At 39.7% G+C, this 18,453-nt stretch overlaps 1 protein-coding gene across 9 annotated transcripts in view; it reads left to right on the top strand.

Moving 5' to 3' along the window:
* The window catches only part of FBXW11 (F-box and WD repeat domain containing 11), a 132,467-nt gene that overhangs the window by 101,217 nt on the left and 12,797 nt on the right, over positions 1-18,453 (top strand). For all 9 annotated transcript variants that reach the window (XM_010592489.3, XM_010592518.3, XM_010592498.3 and 6 more), the window contains 4 exons: positions 10,517-10,654; positions 13,015-13,133; positions 15,403-15,652; positions 18,083-18,201. In XM_010592489.3, the coding sequence (XP_010590791.1) occupies positions 10,517-10,654; positions 13,015-13,133; positions 15,403-15,652; positions 18,083-18,201 (626 nt within the window). The remainder of the gene's footprint in view (positions 1-10,516; positions 10,655-13,014; positions 13,134-15,402; positions 15,653-18,082; positions 18,202-18,453) is intronic.

Below are 18,453 nucleotides of genomic sequence, written 5' to 3'. Positions count from 1 at the left end.
ATTATGGTTCTGGACTTTCTGGCATTTGAGCATGACTTCACCAGATCAGTAAGACCCTGTAAACTTGAGGAGAAACGTTGGAGATGTTTGCTGTTGTCCATGTGTTCTAAGTAGTTCAGCTTTATTATTTAGCCGCTTTCCTTGAATCAGGAAAGACATGCACAGGCAGTTCTCATTAACTCTTTCACATGTGTTCTTGGCAGGTCTTAGTTACTTCGCTGTTTCCTCCTTGGCAGAAAAGTCTAACCTCAGCTGGGCGATGCTGTATCACCCATAAAGTTTAACTCAGTTTCCCAAATGTGACATAAAAGTTATTATGCCAAAATTCATTAATGGAGAAACGTGCTCTTTTGGAGTTTTTTCTTTTTCTTTTCTTTCTTTTTTAGGCAGATGTGAACTAATGGAATCGTTCCATTAATAGTAAATCTGAATGTGACTGGAATATCATTATTTTTAAAACACAAGCCTTGTTTTAAATATTCTGTTCCCTAAAATGAGCTATAAAGTAACCTTTTAAAAAAAAAAAAATTAGGGAGGGTTAAATCATTTAAAACTTCTGTCAGACAAATCATGAAGTTTAGGAATTAATATATCCATAGACAGTTAAAACCTTAGAATAAATTGCCCCTATAGTGTTAATAGCTGAGACATAGTGTTAACTTTAGTCGGACATTGGTGTGTGTGTGTGTTTCAAGGGACAGTGGATGTCTGGGGGTCTCTCTTACCCCGGGGCGGGGGGTATACTGAGGCGTTGCTTGGGCACATATCTTAGAAACCATATTACCTTCTTTCTTTTTTCCCCAACTATTCTGTACAAAGCATCTCCAAATTTCCTTGAAGAATTTTATCAAGTCTTTATTGTGAGAAGGATTATATTTAAAAGCCAATAGTTAATAAGCAGGAACTCTGGAAGAACTTTGATCAGGTGGAAGATTGGTGGTGACATAGATTATTTAATCCTCATAAGTTCTGTTATAGTCAGCAGCATGAACTCAGTATTCTGTGGCATGACAGTATGCGACACCACCTAGCATAACCATTTCTTCAGGCTGAAATAATATTTTAAAGTTAGTAGAGGAGGCAGATGTAAGAGAAGACAGAACTATGAAGAAAAACCCTATTTGACATAAAACCTCTACATCATGGTGGTCTACCCAGTGGTTCTTAAAGTGTGGTTTCAGGAAACCCACTAGATGGCCACAAGTCTCCTCCAGATCTTTGTGGGCTAGATCTCTTAATGTAAGAGAAGATGTTTATACTTTGGTATATTCATTAATAGTAATAACAATAAAAATAATGTACCAAATATAGAGCAGTTACTTGTGCCAGAAACTTTGTTAGGCTCTGTATGATACTTTTCTCATTTAACAATCAGGATAAGACCTGAAAGATAGGTAATATCCTTATTTAAAGTGAGGCTCAAAAAGGCTAAATGGCTAGCCCACAATCACACAGCTACTGAGTAATACAGTCTGTGATCATCCTTACACTCTTCTGCAGTTAACAAAACTTTTTTGTAATGTAGATCATGGGTGCCTCATCAGAGTAGCAGAGTTCTTTACCTCTGTTTTGGGAGTATGCTTTGCTCTGTTCAAGGTAGACATGCTATAAAGAGTTCATTCAGTGATTTATGAGTTAAAAAACCCCCCAAGAGACATGTAGGCTTGGCTTTAACCCATATGGCTGGTATGGAGTCCTCATAAGCAGACTATAATAACTACAGTACCCTCTTTTGAGCCTCTGAGGTATACCATGAACTATATTGGGTGATTTACATAGATTATTATATTTATTTCTTTCAACAAGGTACATATTATTATCTCCACCTGTAATATGGGGAAACTGAGACTAAGCATAGTTTTAGAACTTGCCACATAGTTAAGTAGAAGAGAGAGAATTTTAACTGAGGTCTGTCTAGCTCTAGGCTTAGAGTTGTTGTTTGTCATTTCTTTAGTGGGAAAGTCAAGACCTGAGGAGAAAGGTATGTCGTTATTATATGTCTACAGACATCTCAAGGTGGTCTTCGTCTTTCTCCAGTTGTGTGAATACTCAGCGTCCCTGACTGTTAGTTAAAAAGAGAGTATGAGTTAAGACAAGGTTAGTTGGCCTTGTTTCAGTCCAGTTACAGGAAAGGTAGTGCTTTAAAGGGCTTTAAACACATTGCCAAAAGGTAATTACAGTGTGAATGTCAAGTGGTTGTTTGTGTCCCCCCTCCCCAGTAGCTGCAGAGTCTCCATGTTTTTTTTTCTTAATGCTTTGCAAGATTGCCAGTTCACAACATCTTTTCCTTTCTTTCCTTCTTTCTCTACCTTGACAGCTCTGGTTCATGTGCTGGATCCTGTCATCCCAGCTGGCTCTGACAAGCAGAAAGAAAGTGTCTGTCTCTGAACTTGTCCTTGCATATTGCCCCACCAGAGACTAGCTACTTTTTAAGGAAAAAGTAGAGAACCCAGCTTTGTTTGGCCAACTCCTATTATTTAGGGAATGAGGATGTGAAAAATGAAGGCTGGGAAGAATAAATAAGAATTGCTAGCTTTCTGCAAAACTTCATCTCTCATGGTTGTTCTTGCCACACATAGAGAGATTGGGTTTACAGAGCCCCTGAATTGAGGAGGAATTCCTGGAAAACCTGAACGCATTTCTTAAAGAAGCAGCCATATTCACCTTTGCTATCTTGATTCTTAGCTGCTATTATTACTAATGATGAACTTACTGCTAGGTACTTTGCTCCTGTCATTTAATTTAATACTCAGATTTTCAAAACTGACATTCTTACTCCAAAGTCTGTGTACTTCCACTCTTTCCTGTCCCCAGGTGCACTTCAACAGAGAGATGGGAGTTATTAGACTTAACCAGTCGGAGTCCCGAAGTCCTGAGAGTGGATTGTTTTCTCTTCCCATTTCAGAGCAATGGCAAGCTGCTTCGTGTGATTTGCCTTTTTCCTCTTTTTATTTACTAGATTTAAGCCTTTGAAGTGTTCTCCTTAGAACAGACCACTGGTAAAATGATGATGTGTTGTATCACACCTTTTAATGTACCACATTTTATTCAGGGAAAGTGGGGAGCTTTTTTGTGGTTTTGCAAACTTGATATTAACATTGTCCTGACCAGAAAATGCTGAAATTTGCCCACCCACCCAGTTGTGTTTAGGCTTCTAAAAATAATGTTATTTCTCCATAGTCAGACATCTGTTTTCACTCTATTGCCAATTTAAATGCCGCTGTATACTCTGTGTATCATGGCTACTTTCCCAGTATTTTGAAAATTTGCACAGGGTAAGGGGATTTTACAAGTTCTCAAAAACATGAAATATTCCTCTACAGTAGCCACACCACATGATGTCTAAGTGAAATGGCAGGTATCCATGTAATTACAGAGGTGCACCTGTGTGTGACCTGTATTCCTGCTGTTGCTGAAGTTAAGATAAAAGCTAAATTCCATTTGAAGGCTGAGCCCCTTCCTGGGAGCATTTAGGATGGACTCAGGCTATCAGGGGTAAACATCAGTCTAGACTAAGACAACAACAATTCCTGGCAAGTTGGCGAGAGGAATTTTTCTTTTTTGGAGGGGGTGGTCACAGCCCACTATTTTTGGTCCGTGTTCTCAACAAGCAAGGAAGAACATGACTGCTCTCATTTGTATGTACTATGGTGAACATTCTACATATGTAATGTCATTTGGTCTTTATAAAGTTTTTTTTATTTTCGGGGGGCGGGGGTAGGTATTAGTCCCGTTTTTATAGAAGAGAAAGTTGCAGCTCAGACAGCGAAAGTCATTTGCTGGGGCTGCTAATTGGCCTAGGTACTTGCCACCACAGTGGACTGCCATTTTTAAGTCAAGTTTTTCTAAAAAAGACCTGGCTTATAAGCATTCAAGTAAGAATTGAGGTTGTCAACCATGGTGATAGTTTCTTGGGCAGGCAGAGTCAGCAGGAAGTGCTGTTCTCTCTTGTGGGTGGCCTTGGGATTGAGAAGAATGAAGTCTCAGGAGTCACACAGGGTTGGTGTGCAGCAAAGCGATTCATTCCCTGATCGGATTCAGGGTCGCTTTCATGGCATTTAAAAACAAGCTACACTTGTCTTGGGATTCAGGGACCTAATATTTTTTTAAAACAGCCCTAAGTAGAACTTCCTAAAATGACTCCTCAAGAATAATTTGGCTGACTTTCTTAGAATTCAGAAATGTGCTTTAGAAAGTTATGATCTTTCTAAGTGTTGAGAAGCTAAGCCTCCTCCTGCTAACTTCCATTCAACTTGGAATGAAATGATAGTCTTAAGTCTAGTGGGGCTTTTGAGAGGTCCTGTTCTGTAGCTCCTGTTTGAGGGTCGAGGATAAGAAGGTGTGTCTCATCTTTTGGTGTCAGATAGTGGGTCTCTGTCCAAAGACCTCAGGGGCCGATGTACCCCAGGCTGACAGTGTGGGCTTATCCCAGCCACCCTTTCCTATAGTGCTCTCTGCCGTGGCTTCAGGGCTTTAAGTGTAGGCTTTCTACGGTAACAAACTATAATCCAGGCACCTAGTTCTAGAAAATATTTTAGAGTAGTGGGATAGCATATAGGAAATTCTTCTTGGTATGAAGATCTCCCACCCCCCTTTTTAAGTTAAAGATAATAATAATTTTTTGCTAACCCCCATATGTTAGTAAATGTACCTTTTCTATTCATTGAAATATACAGAATAACAAAGCTACCTGTTAGTTAGTAATGTTTTCAGGCAATTGTGTTTTAAACGTAAAAACAATTGCATGATTTTAAAAATAACACCTGATGTACACATAAGACTTGATATATTTCATTTTTGTAATATTTTGGGTTCATATGGATTCATAAATTCTGCAGCAACTCTCTGGGCCCCCACAGGGTGTAAGTTTGAACATGGCTAACCACTGCCAAGAGTCACTGGCCATGAATAATACTTGTTACCAGTATATCTGCCTCCTAAGTCAGCATTTTCCTGGTATGCTTAGTATGCTGAGGTGGCTCAGTCACTATCTAAAAATAAATGATTCTGTAAATGATTCTAACATTGAGTTCAGTTTAAGAGATGCTTTATATTCTGGACCTTTTTTTTTTTAATTAGCTTTATTGAAATATAATTCATATACCATGAAATTCACCCATTTAAAGTGTACAGTTTTTACAGTATTTTTAAACATATTCAGAGAGTTGTGCAGCCATCACAACAGTCCGTTTTAGAATGTATCACCACTCCCCACAGAAATCCCCATACCCATTAGCAGTCATCCCTCTTATTTCTACTATCGTCTAGCCCTAGATGACAAACTATTCTTTAATTAAGATTTAAACAGTACCTTCCTTCACTTCATTCCTGCTTGAGCCTTGTATTAGTTATCTGTAGCTGCATAACAAATTATCCCCAAACTTAACAGCTTAGAACATTACACATTTATTATCTCACAGTTTCTGGGGAATAGGAATCCAGGTACAGCTGAGCTGGGTTGTCTGCTTCAGTGGTTCTCATGAGCCTGCAATCAAGGTGTCGGCCAGTACTGGGGTCTTGTCTAAAGGCTTGACTAGGGAAGGAGGTGCTTCTGCGTTCATTTACGTGGTTGTTAGCAGGATTCAGTTCCTTGAGGAATGTTGGACTGAGGGCCTCAGTTTCTTGCTGGCTTTTGGCTAGGGGGCCACCCGTAATTCCTTGCCACATGAGCTTCCCTAACATGGCAGCTTGTTTCATTAAAGCCAGCATGTAAGAGGGTCTGCTAGTGGGACAGAAATCACAGTCATCTGTAACCTAATCGTGGAAGTGTCATTCCCTCAGTGTTGCTCTTGGAAGCAAGTTACAACTAGTTAGAAGCAAATTACTGAAGGTGAGGAAACTAAGGTTGTGAATACCAGGAGGTGGGGATCATTGGGGCCATCTTGGAGGCCGCCTATCAAAAACCTATCCTGAGGCTCTTCAGTGAGCTCTGTAGACTACTCAGTATGGCCTGTGTGTGGTAAAATATAACAAAACATTTGTTAATTCAACAATTTTTATGTATACGATTAAGTGACATTGATTACATTCATCATGTTGTACAACCATCTCAATATCTTTTTTTTTAAACTATTTTATTATGTTTTAAGTGAAAGTATACATAGCAAATTAGGTTCCCATTTAACAATTTTTATACGACTTGTCCTTCTTCACAATGTGTCGATATTCTCATTATTTCCATTCTTTTTGTTCTGTTTCCATTAATCTAACTTCCCTGCTCCTCTTTTTGCTTCTCATCTTTGTTTTAGGGTAAATGTTGACCGTTTGTCTCTTATAGTTGATTATTTTAGGGAGCACAGTATTCACGGGTGATATAGTTTATTTTACTAGCTAGTCTAGTATTTAGATGAAAAGTGACCATCAGGCAGGAGTGGCTTCAGTTCTGAGTTCATATGGTATCTTAGAGTGATAGTCTCAAAGGTTCTTCTAGTCTCTCTTGGTCCAGTAAGTCTAGCCTTTTTTTTTAGGAATTTGAGTTTTGTTCTGTTTTCCTCTCTTTCTATCCAGGACCTTCTATTGGATCCCTGGTCAGAATGGTTGATAGTGGTAGCTGGGCACCATCTAGCTCTTCTGGTCTCAGGCTAAATGAGGCCGTGATTCATGGGGGCTGATAGTCCTATGGACTAGTTTCTTCTTTGAGCCTGGTTTCCCTCATTCTCTTTTGTTCCAGGTGACCAGAGACCAATAGTTGTGTCTTAGATGGCTGCTTGCAAGCTTTTAAGACTCCAGATGCCGCTCAACCAAACTATGATGTAGAACATTATCTTTATGAACTATATTATGCCAACTGACCGAGCTGTCCCACGGGACTATGGTTCCAAGCCTTCAAACCCAGTAAACCTATCCTGGAAGGTGTTTAGTTATATCTAGGAAGTATCTATAACAGTGCTTCCTATGTAGTTTATTATATATATGAAAATATATGTGCAGTAAACATGAACATGTATGTACATATGCCTACAGATACACCTGTACATGTGCATCCATGTACTCACACGTGCCTTCCTGTATACATATGCATACATGTCTGCCTATGTAACCGCATACATTTTTTTTTTTTTTTTTTGGTATTGCAAAATTATATGCTATATCGTTTACTGAAATTGTCCCTTGTTCTTGGATACTTTTTCTGTGTCGCCTTTTACCTTGGACAAGTTTTGCAGACTCCACCCAACTTAGGTATTGCCTTTTCCGATACCAAAAGTAACAAGTGTCTACTATCTAGAAAGTGATTCCCCCTTCCATCCCTGGTAACCATCAGAGAATGTTGCTTTCTGTGTTTATACCTATTCTTGACTTTTAAAACAGCAAAAAAACTTTTTTTATAAAAGTGATACCGTACAATATTTATCCTTTTGTCATTGGCTTATTTCACTCAGTATAATGTCCTCTAGATTCACCCATGTTACAAGATGTTTTGCGGACTCCTCATTATTATTTATAGTTGCAGAGCATTCCGTTGTATGTGCGTACCACAAGTTGTTTATCCATTTATCTGTTGATGGACACTTAGATTTTTTCCATCTTTTTGCTATTTTAAATAATGCTCAGTGAATATAGGTATGCATATGTCTACTTGTGTCACTCTTCTTATATCTCTAGGATATACCCCTAAGAATATAGGATTGCTGGATCATAGTGTTGTTGTTGTTGTTAGGTGCTGTTGAGTTGGTTCTGACTCATAGTGACCCTGTGTACCACAGAACAAAACACTGCCTGGTCCTGTGCCGTGCTCACAGTCGTTATGCTTGAGCCCATTGTTGCAGCCACGGTGTCAGTCCATCTCATTGAGGGTCTTCCTCTTTTCCGCCGACACTGTACTTTACCAAGCATGATGATGTCCCTCTTCAGGGACTCCTGACACCATGTCCAAAGTATGTAAGACCCAGTCTCGCCATCCTTGAGTCTAAGGAACATTCTGATTGTACTTCTTCCAAGACAGATTTGTTCATTTTATTTGGCAGTCCATGGTTTATTCAGTATTCTTCACCAACACCACAATTCAAAGGCGTCAGTTCTTCTGTGGCCTTCCTTATTTATTGTCCATCTTTCTCATGCTTATTATGCACCTTAGTCTTCAAGGTGATATCCTTACATTTCAACACTTTAAAGAGGTCCTTTGCAGCAGATTTGCTCAGTGCAACGCGTCTTTTGATTTCTTGACTGCTGCTTCCATGGGTGTTGATTGTGGATCCAAGTAAAATGAAATCCTTGACAACTTCAGTCGTTTCTCAGTTTAGCATGATGTTACTTATTGGTCCAGTTGTGAGGATTTTTGTTTTCTTTATGTTGAGGTGCAATCCATACTGAAGGCTGTGGTCTTTGATCTTCATCAGTGTTTCAAGTTCTTTTCACTTTCAGCAAGCAGGATTGTGTCATCTACATAATGCAGGTTGTTAATAAGTCTTCCTCCAATCCCTGATGCTCTAGTCCTAAAGAAGAACAGGGCTGGATCATAAGATACTTTATTTCTGGCTTTTTGAGGAAGCACCATATGTTTTCCATGGTGGTTGTACCATTTTACAATCCTACCAGCAATGTATAAGAGTTCTGGACCCCTTTTGAAAAAATATCTTACATAGACAGATCTGCTGCCTACATGAACAGAGGCAGCAGAGGTGAAGTGAATGGATTTTTTTTGGTTTTGAAATGTGGTTTTATATATCTGACATTTTCCAAACTCACTAGAGATGATGGTGTTGGCTGGAACATATTGGTAGCAGATGGGCAGATGAGCATTTTCTTGCTCTTGTCATCCCTGGGTGTTAGAAATGTGCCATCCTACCTTCTCTGAAGACCGTATGTGTGGAAGCTCTTTGAGGGCAAGGATTGTATTTCCAGGACCCTGTGTTAAGTATGGGGGTCACAGATGATGGAACATTACCCTTTTAAAATTTATCTGTGTGTGTGTATATATATAGTTATATATATACGGACACCCTGGTGGCGTAGTGGTTAACAGCTACGGCTGCTAACCAAAAGATCAACAGTTCAGATCCACCAGGTGCTCCTTGGACACTCTCTGGGGCAGTTCTGCTCTGTCGTATAGGGTCACTATGAGTTGGAATTGACTTGATGGCAATGGGTTATGTATACATATATATGTATCAGTATCTCTAACCCTTCATCTCTTTTTCTGTGAAGGGAGAACAATAATTCCTGCTTCAGAGTTACAATGATTAAATTAAACAAGCTATACCATCACAATCGACTCAGCGGCACTGGGCTGTACCATATATAAAACACGTAGCAGTGTTGTAATTGGATAGTACCTGGCACATAGCATTTAGTGGATGTTAACATTTTAGAACATCTAGAAGCATACTGCCTTCAGAATAAGAGGAAAAACTGTTAGATGTCAGCAGAGCTAGTAATTAAGTACTTATTTGGATAAAGATGAGGTTTATCTTCTTTCTTCAACAAAGTAAGCAATTAAACTAAAAGCTACACAGAAATAATCTTTTAAATTATATCCTGAACTGAAGGTAACCGGTTATTATAGTCCCTTAGTGTCTCCTAATTTTAAGGATCAGGAATTTAGAGTTTGGTTATTCTTAGTAGAAACACTGTATCTTTTGATCCTGCAAAATCCTCCATATCTATTATCAAAGGTAAGCCTTCCAGTGCTCTGAACATGACTCTCTTCCTCATTAAACTTTTCCCAAGGGTCCCAGCCCATAGTGCCCATTTTCACCCTCGCGTCCTGCAGTACTTACAGTTTTTATCACTCATTTACCTGGAGTTATTACTGATCTATGTTCTATGTTCACTGCCTCAAGAGCTAGGACTCAAAAGTCTATACTTCTTTATAGGCACTGCATAGTTTAGAACAAGGTTCTTCCCAAGGTTATCATGTGGGTTATTTAACCAGATAAACTAGGTTTAGAGTATATTGATGCCAGATACTATGTGGCCAGGTAGTAGAGTAATGCCTCCTTTGAGTCTAGTGATGAAAGAATGAGTCCAGGGCTGAAATGTATCATTCTTACTCTAAAGTAACTGTCAGTCTGGTGGGAGATTAAAAGTGATTAACAAAATTCTTTTTAGAGTAGTTGGCATGTAATAGTTGTTCAGTAACTTTGCTCAATGACCAAGACAATGCTTTGGGTGGATATATAGATTGTCAGTATATGCTTGACGATGGTAGTAGTTTTTTGCCAAATATTTTAATTGGCATTAGGGAGTGACCAAGGAGTTATTATTTATTTGTGTGTTTTGGGTGCAAATGGCATTCTTCAGATGTATTGAATTCTGTCTGGGCCATTTTTCTCAAACCCAACCCAAAGCCCATTGGAAAGCCTATGGTAGTTGCCAGACAGGCAGGGAAAGTTTGAGAAAAAACATTGTTGCACTAATGTCTTACTTGGAAAAGTGCGCTATTCCTGTCCACAGACAGTTATGCATACCAGGATTGGGGTATCAATGGTATGCTGTTTCTGGAAACAAGACCAAAGTCTAAAGCTTAATAGAATAGTTGGTTCAGAAAAACTCATCTGTTGCCCCTTTTTTCCCCTAGACTATAGAATCTAACTGGCGGTGTGGGCGACACAACCTGCAGAGGATTCAGTGTCGCTCTGAAAATAGTAAAGGTGTCTACTGTTTACAGTATGATGATGAAAAAATTATCAGTGGCCTACGAGATAATTCAATTAAGGTGAGTGACTGTATTTTGTATGTAATATTTTTAGAAATCATGGTTGTGTGTTAGACACCAGATGTGACAATCTCTCCATTTACTCCAGATTGGTTTTTATCTGTTCCACTCAATCTTGGCAGCTGTTAGTGCGGATCTAAAGAAATGGAGCCGGAGCGTTTGCTTATAGCTAACACAAGACCCCTGGGTTATCTCACTCCTTATCCTACTCTAAGCACATTCACATTCTGTATTCAGGTGCAAATAGAAAATATCATAGGGCTCTTGATAACTTTGCTAGCTGATGAAAGTGTGGCCTGCTTGCGTGTAAATCAAAGTCATTACCTTTTATGGTTTCTGAGAAGGACTCAGATGATAACACAAAAGAATGATAGAACAGTCTATATTGTTTTCACTCACTTTTCAATAGCAGATAAACTGAGAATTATTTGTCCATGTTAAAATAATCTCTTTGGTGGCTGACCTGACTGGTTTTGTTTTATACTGTGTAGCTTATTTTCTCATATTTAAGAAAACATTGAGTGGCTTTTTTTTTTCCCCCTTTTTATTGAGGTTTAATTTACATACAAGAAAATTCACTCTTTTTTGGTGTAAAGTTCTGTGAGTTTTGATAAACACATACTCAAAAGGTATTCTGCGGATATGAATATAAAGGGTGGTAATAGACATTTTGAGCAAAGAATAATTTTCCCTTCAAAGAAGTTTAGAAAACACTTCATGCTGATTCAGTAGCATATAAAGGCTCTGAGAAGGCCTGCAGCAGATACATCCAGTGTTTCCTAATTTACCAAACTTAGTTGACCACAGAACTCTATTTTTATGAATTAGTTATTGATAGCCCTAACCTGTGGCCACAAATGTACTCTAGAAAGACTGATACATGTTACTTATTAATTTTAGTAGTTCTGCTTTAAGGTATAGCTAAAAATGGTGTATAATGAACTTTCAAAGCATAGACTTTTCCTAGGCTTGCAGTTTGCCTACACTGAGTGTGTTTCTAAAGGAATCGCTTAATGGAAGCACACCTGTGTTTAAATTAGGCTTAGAAGACATAGAAATGATTTGGCTTATTCATTTGATTTATAAGACATGGAACAGTAGAACAGAAATATACTTTAGAGAGATTACCTAGTTCACTCGTTGGAAACCATTTGTACTTTATGCCCCGGTAGTCCTGGGTCGCTAATCACTCTTTCAGAATAACTCAGGTTCTACTAGGTCAGAAATTAAAAGCAAGCCTTGCTACTGTAGGAGGATGCTCAAATGTCTAACACTTGTGATATTGTTTGCCATTTGCAGTAAGCTTCAGGAACACTGGAAATTATGATAGTATTATTTTTTAAGTGAAGAAATAGGTACATAGAGTTTATTCTTAGTAATCCAATCTTTGAAAAAAATCAGTTCTCATCTCCCCTTATATATGAACAATACTGAAATTTGGAAAAGACTGGAATGACAGAAAGAAGGGAGAAAAATTGGAAACCCTGATGGCATAGTGGTTAAGAGCTGCATCTGCTAACCAAAAGGTTGGCAACTCAAATCCACCAGGCGCTCCTTGGATACTCTATGGGCCAGTTCTGCTCTATGCTGTAGGGTCAGTATGAGTCAGAATTGACTTGACGGCAACGGGTTTGGTTTTTTGGTGTCACTATGTAGACAGTTTTTATTTATTTTTTTTTTAAAGCTTAACACTAATATAAGCATTATGCCTTCTTGTTAAAAAGTCTTCATAATTTACTTTGAAACTTCTATAATGTTGAACATCTCAGTTTTCTTTTTTTTCGTAAACAAACATAGATTGTCGTTGTTGTTGGGTGCCAACGAGTTGGTTCCCACTCAGTGACCCTGTGTATTACAGAATGAAACACTGCCTGGTCCTGTACCATCCTTACAGTCGTTGCTATGTTTGAGCCCATTTTTGCAGCCACTGGTTCAGTCCACGTGGTTGAGGGTCTTCCTCTTTTTCACTGACCCTCTGCTTTACCAACATGATAGATTAAGGAATGTGAATTTTTAAAGTCTCTTGATAGATGCTGTCAAGTTCACTGGTTTTCCAGAGGGTGAGCCATCAATTTTCATAGATCTTATTTAAAAAATTGCCGTATTAAGACTGTTGATGAGTACAGGGAGTACAATAGCTGTGAAGGTACAAAGTAAACAAAATGACAAGTCTCTTCTGGCAGTTATGCAATATTTGCTCCTTTTCCTTCTCGTCATTTCCCACCTATTTGATATTTAATTCCCCTTATTCACTGTAACAGAGGTATGTGTTATTTAATTCAGAAAATAAGGCCAGACAATAACATTTATCAAAATGTGATATACTAAATCACTGTTTTTTGTTAATCTTGTCTCAATAGATTTGGGATAAAACCAGCTTGGAATGTTTGAAAGTGTTAACGGGGCACACAGGCTCTGTCCTTTGTCTCCAATATGATGAACGTGTCATTGTAACTGGGTCTTCAGACTCTACAGTAAGGTGAGGCTTCACTGATCTGAACTTGTGTACCTTGTGTGAGGAACCTGTGAGTCACACCCTCTTCTGAATCAGCACGGACATACTTTGTATATGTTTTTTATGCTGTATTTCAAAATCACTTCTGATATAGATGCATTGGAGCAGAGTAAGCAGGGAGGTTCTTTTTGAATAAGTGGGTCCTGTTCCCATTGCGGGAGTCCCTGAGTGGCACACGTAGTTAAGCATTAGACAATTAACCAAAACGTTGGCTGTTCAGATCCACCCAGAGGTACCTCAGAAAATGAGCCTGGTGATCTGCTTCTGAAAAGTCACAGCTTTAAAAACCCTAAGGAGCAGTTCTACTCTGTATACCTGGGGTCGCTATGAATTGAAATCAATTTGACGGCAACTAACAACAGTAGCACTCTCATTGTCATACATTAGAAGGCTAGCAACATGCTTTTCTGGAAAATCCCATTGCCTGGTAATAGGCTAGCTTTCTCCTCCTGAGATACAGTGGTCCAGAGCAGAGAGAAAGAAGGCAGATGTTACATCAGAGTGATGGGCAACAATCTACGAATACTGGAAGAACCAGAAGCAGATGTTTACAGAACCTTTTGAGGCATGCAGGGAAAGTAAAACTGGAGAGCCAGATAGTGTGCTGGGTGCTTTGGATAGTGCTGTCCTTTTGAATTCTCACAGTACCCTTTCAGAGTAGATAGATATTACCTCCTTTTTTAAATAGCTGTATTAGGAAACCAAGACCAGAGAGGTTAAATAATTTGCTTAGAGTAAAATAATAAATTTTGAGCCTCGAATTTTTATCAGTCAAAGCTGTCTTCAGATTATGTAGCTTTTCCAGTAATAGAGACACTAGTTGTCAGTTGCCACCCCAAAGGCAGAGTGATGAAGCTTCTGCTATGCTCCAGAGTAGAAGGGAAGCAATATCTGCTGGTTGGGAGTTGAGGGAGAGAAAAAGGAACATTTTTGAGATTCATTCCTGAACCACTGGGGCAAGGACATTTTCACACACACTCTGGGCTTTGGAGTTGGGTGTAATGTTGAGCCCCAGAGCCTAGAGATCATCAGTAACACCTCAGCTGGACTGCTGGTGGCTTGGGGAAGGCCTGCAGTGTGTTGGAGAAGAGGCCTCTTCTGGGCTGAGTCAGATATTGAAGAGGAGTGTTCTACAGGAGCTTCTAAGAAATTGAAATAGCCACCCAACGTGTCCTTGGGTTCCCACCTTCTCCTCCTTTCACTCCTCTCCTGTGTTAATTTTGTTACTGGTCCCTTGCCACACTCCTGGATTCCTTTCCCACTCTGTCTCTCAGTATGCCTAGTAATCCTTTCTCTGACTCAGTGCTCCAGGCTGCTACTTCTCTCACAGATCATGTCTCAGCCTCAGAAGCCCGAGTCTTTCCTCCTCTGCTCCATTTGAAACTGTCTTTTTAGGAGACAGGTTACCAAAGGTGTGATGTGAAAGGGCTGCCTCTAAGAAATCTGTGTCCCAAGGGTAAGGCAACTGGGAGGCACTGGCTTTGTCTGTAAGAAGCCCTAGGGGCACAGTGGTTAAGAGCTTGGCTGCTTACCGAAAGATTGGCAGTTTGAACCCACCAGCCGCTCCATGGGAGAAAGATGTGGCAGTCTTCTTCTGTAAAGATTGACAGCCTCGGAATCTCTGGGGAAGTTCTGCCCTGTCTTATAGGGTCACTATGAATTGGAATTGACTCAGTGGCAATGGGTGTGGGTTTTGGCTTTTCCATGAAGATTTGGGTAAATAAATGGGTGTGGAGGATGATGAGACGTCATGACTTACAGTCTCCAGTTTGCAGTGGATATATAATAGGCTCAGAGACCTGTCAAAGGTAGAAAAGAACCTGAAGCTTGGAATGGTCCCCAGTTCTGCAGCCACCAAGTCTCATTTTTCCTGTCATCTCAAACTGACTACAAAGGCCACTTATTTGAGGAATCCTTTTTGGTTTTTTTTTTGCCACCAACACAAGCCTGCAGACACCATCTCTGAACACCTGACTGTCAAATAAACCTAAACCTTGGCAGGGCCAGAAACTGACCTTTTTTGAAACCATCTCAAGCATTTCTCAGTAAATGTAAAAATTGCTTCTGGGGACTCCTTTTGAGCATGTACTTAGGTGTCAGTTCCCAATCACCAAACATAAATGGAGCCCGCACCTCCTGGCCTACTATTAAGAATGGGCCCGGAGCTCAAACGCGACAGTCTTTTCTTGGCTGTCTGAACAATTAAGCATTATGCTCTTCTGTCCTCATCTAGAGTCTGGGATGTGAACACGGGTGAAGTTCTGAACACGCTGATCCACCACAACGAGGCTGTACTGCACTTACGCTTCAGCAATGGACTGATGGTGACCTGTTCCAAGGACCGCTCCATCGCCGTGTGGGACATGGCGTCTGCCACCGATATCACTTTACGCCGTGTCCTGGTTGGCCACCGCGCTGCTGTCAATGTGGTAGACTTTGATGATAAGTACATTGTGTCTGCCTCTGGTGACAGGACCATCAAAGTAAGTCTGTCTGCTGTCATAACCTTGCTAGCTCCTGTCCTTTTTAGAACAGAAAGCATCCTGCTATCGGCAACATCTTTACTGTCCCCTTTTGTGTTCATGAGCCCTTGAGGCTCTCCCACTCGTCATGCTCCCATAGTCACAGGCAAGATAGGGGAAAAGGGTCTTGAGTCCAGGGTAGAGAACAGGCCTCTATCCCATGACATTGCTGATAAAATTTTTTAAGCGGAAGAGAACTAACATGCTGAGCACGTACTGTGTGCTAGGAGCTTTACATTACCATCTCACTTAACCCTTCACAGCACTCTTGGGAGGTAGGTGTTGCCTCATATTACGGATGTAGCTTGGAGAGGCGAAGAACAGTGCTGGAGATTACACAGCTAGTTAGTGGTAGAGCTGAGATTGGATTCATTCATCTAATGAACCTAATTTTGGGACCCTGCGATGCCATACACCCCGAGCTAGCTGTTAGACATATGATGATGAACAAGACATGTCCCTGCCTTCTGGAAGCTCAGGAGTGTGGGGAGGCAGACATACGATGAACATTTGCAGTCTAGGGTGATCCATAGAATATGGTAAATAGAGTTCTAATACCCATGTTAACCTTTTAAAATTTAGCTTTCTCATTTTTTTATGGCAGCTTTATTGATATATAATGCACATGCCATAAAATTCACCCTTTTAAAGTATACAGCTCAGTGGCATTTAGTATATTCACAGTGTTGCGTAACCACCCTTACTATCCAATTCCAGAACATTTTCATCACCTACCTTCCCACCTCCCCCCTCAAAAAAACCAAAAAACAAAATAAAACAAAAAAACAGCTCCATACCCATTAGCAGTCACTCCTCATTCTCTTCCCCTAGTCCCTGGCAACTACTAATCTGCTTTCTTTTTCTCTGGATTTGTCCCTTCTGGATATTTCATATAAATGGAATCGTACAATATATGGCTTTTTTTCTTTTACTTAGCATAATGATTTCAAGATTCAGCCATGTCGTACACTCCTTTTTAGGGCTGAAGAATATTCCATTCTATGGATACACCATTTTGTTTGTTCATTCATCAGTTTTTTGAGCATCTGAATTGTATCCATTTTCCGGCTAGATGAATAATGCTGTTGTGAACGTTTGAGTACAAGTTTTTGTATTGGCATACGTTTTAAATTCTCTTGTATGTGTGTCCGGGATTGCAATTGTTGGGTCATATGGTAACTTTATGTGTAACATTTTGAGGAACTGCCAAACTTTGCCACAGTGGCTGCACCATTTTGCAGCCCCACTAGCAGCGTATGAGGGTTCCGGTTTCTGCACATCCTCGCCAGTACTTGTCATTATCTGTCTTTCTGATGTGCTTATTGATCATTTGTATGTCTTCTTTGGAGAAATACCTATTCTAGTCCTTGGCCCTTTTTAAAGTTTTTTCTTTTTTTGTTATTCAGTTATGAAAGCTGTTCGTGTGTTCTAGATACAAGTTCCTTGTCAGATAATATGATTTGAAACCATTTTTTCCCATTCTGTGGGTTGTCTTTTCACTTCCTTGGGACTGTCCTATACCCTTTGAAGCGCAAAAGATTTTAATTTCAATGAAGTTTAATTTATCTGAAATTTTCTTCAGTTGCTTATGCTTTTGTTTTCATATCGAAGAAACCATTGCCTAATCCAAGGTCACAAAGATTTACTGCTGTGTTTTCTTCTAAGAGTTTTATAGTTTCAGCTCTTAATATTTACATCCATTTTGAGTTAGTTGTTTTTTTTAGCATGGTGTCAGGGAAGGGTCCCATGTCCTTCTTTTGCATGTAGATTTCCATTTGTCCTGTTCATGTTAATAGAGCTGCACATGCAACTGGTAATATAATTCAGGGCACTCTTTGCATCACCCTGTTTGGCCTGTGATACATCAAGCGTGCCTGTGAACATCTAAGTCTTGCAGATGATTTCACTAAAGGGGGGATTATTTGTTCCACATACATAATATTAGGAGTGATATGTCAAAACAAGTGGAGCTGTTTAAGAAGCTGTGCTGTAAAAGAGAAGGGTATGAAAGGTGAAGCTTTTTTACATCAGCTGCATTGGGTTTGATGTGCCTCCTGGCATACAGATACAACATCTGGCCCAAACTCTTCCCTTTAAGCGAGCGAATGTCTGAACCATCCAGGCGATGGTCTTATTGTGAAGATCTCAAGGTTTGGAGACTTCACAATTTCCCTCTCTATTTTATTCTAGTTTTATTGTTACTAAGCAGCCAAGAAAATTTTAGTGCTGTTTAATCTGTCCCCCAGTTTCCCAGCTTTGAGTTAGAAGAGACTGTATTTCATAATCAAGCATTTGGGTCGTTCTCAGAAGCTCTAATTTTTTTTTAAAAGGTGTATAATGGGAAGACTTTTCTGTTTTCATTCTTAAAAATATTGCTAACTTGTTATACAGGTCTGGAGCACGAGTACCTGTGAATTTGTTCGTACTCTGAATGGGCATAAGCGAGGCATTGCTTGTCTCCAGTACAGGGATCGACTGGTTGTTAGTGGATCATCGGATAATACCATTAGGTAGGTAGAAATCAGTGTGCCAACAGAGCAAGGTTTTTTTTTTTGTCAGTGTTGACTCCCAGTCCTAATGCTCAAAAAACTTAAATGGGATTATTTCAGATAAGAAAACTTTAGGTAACTTTTATTAATCTGTTTGGCTCTAGATTAAAGAGGGAAAACTGTGTACACCCTGGGTGCTCTTCCAAGATTCCCCCATTACATAGGTTTTATAATCTCTGCCCCAGCCAGGACCGCTTAATACCACCTCAGACA

Source organism: Loxodonta africana, chromosome 2 (assembly GCF_030014295.1).
Source record: "Loxodonta africana isolate mLoxAfr1 chromosome 2, mLoxAfr1.hap2, whole genome shotgun sequence".
Taxonomy (NCBI): Eukaryota; Metazoa; Chordata; class Mammalia; order Proboscidea; family Elephantidae; genus Loxodonta; species Loxodonta africana.
The sequence above is the reverse complement of the archived record's forward strand: the minus strand, read 5'-3'. Positions and strand labels throughout refer to the sequence as shown.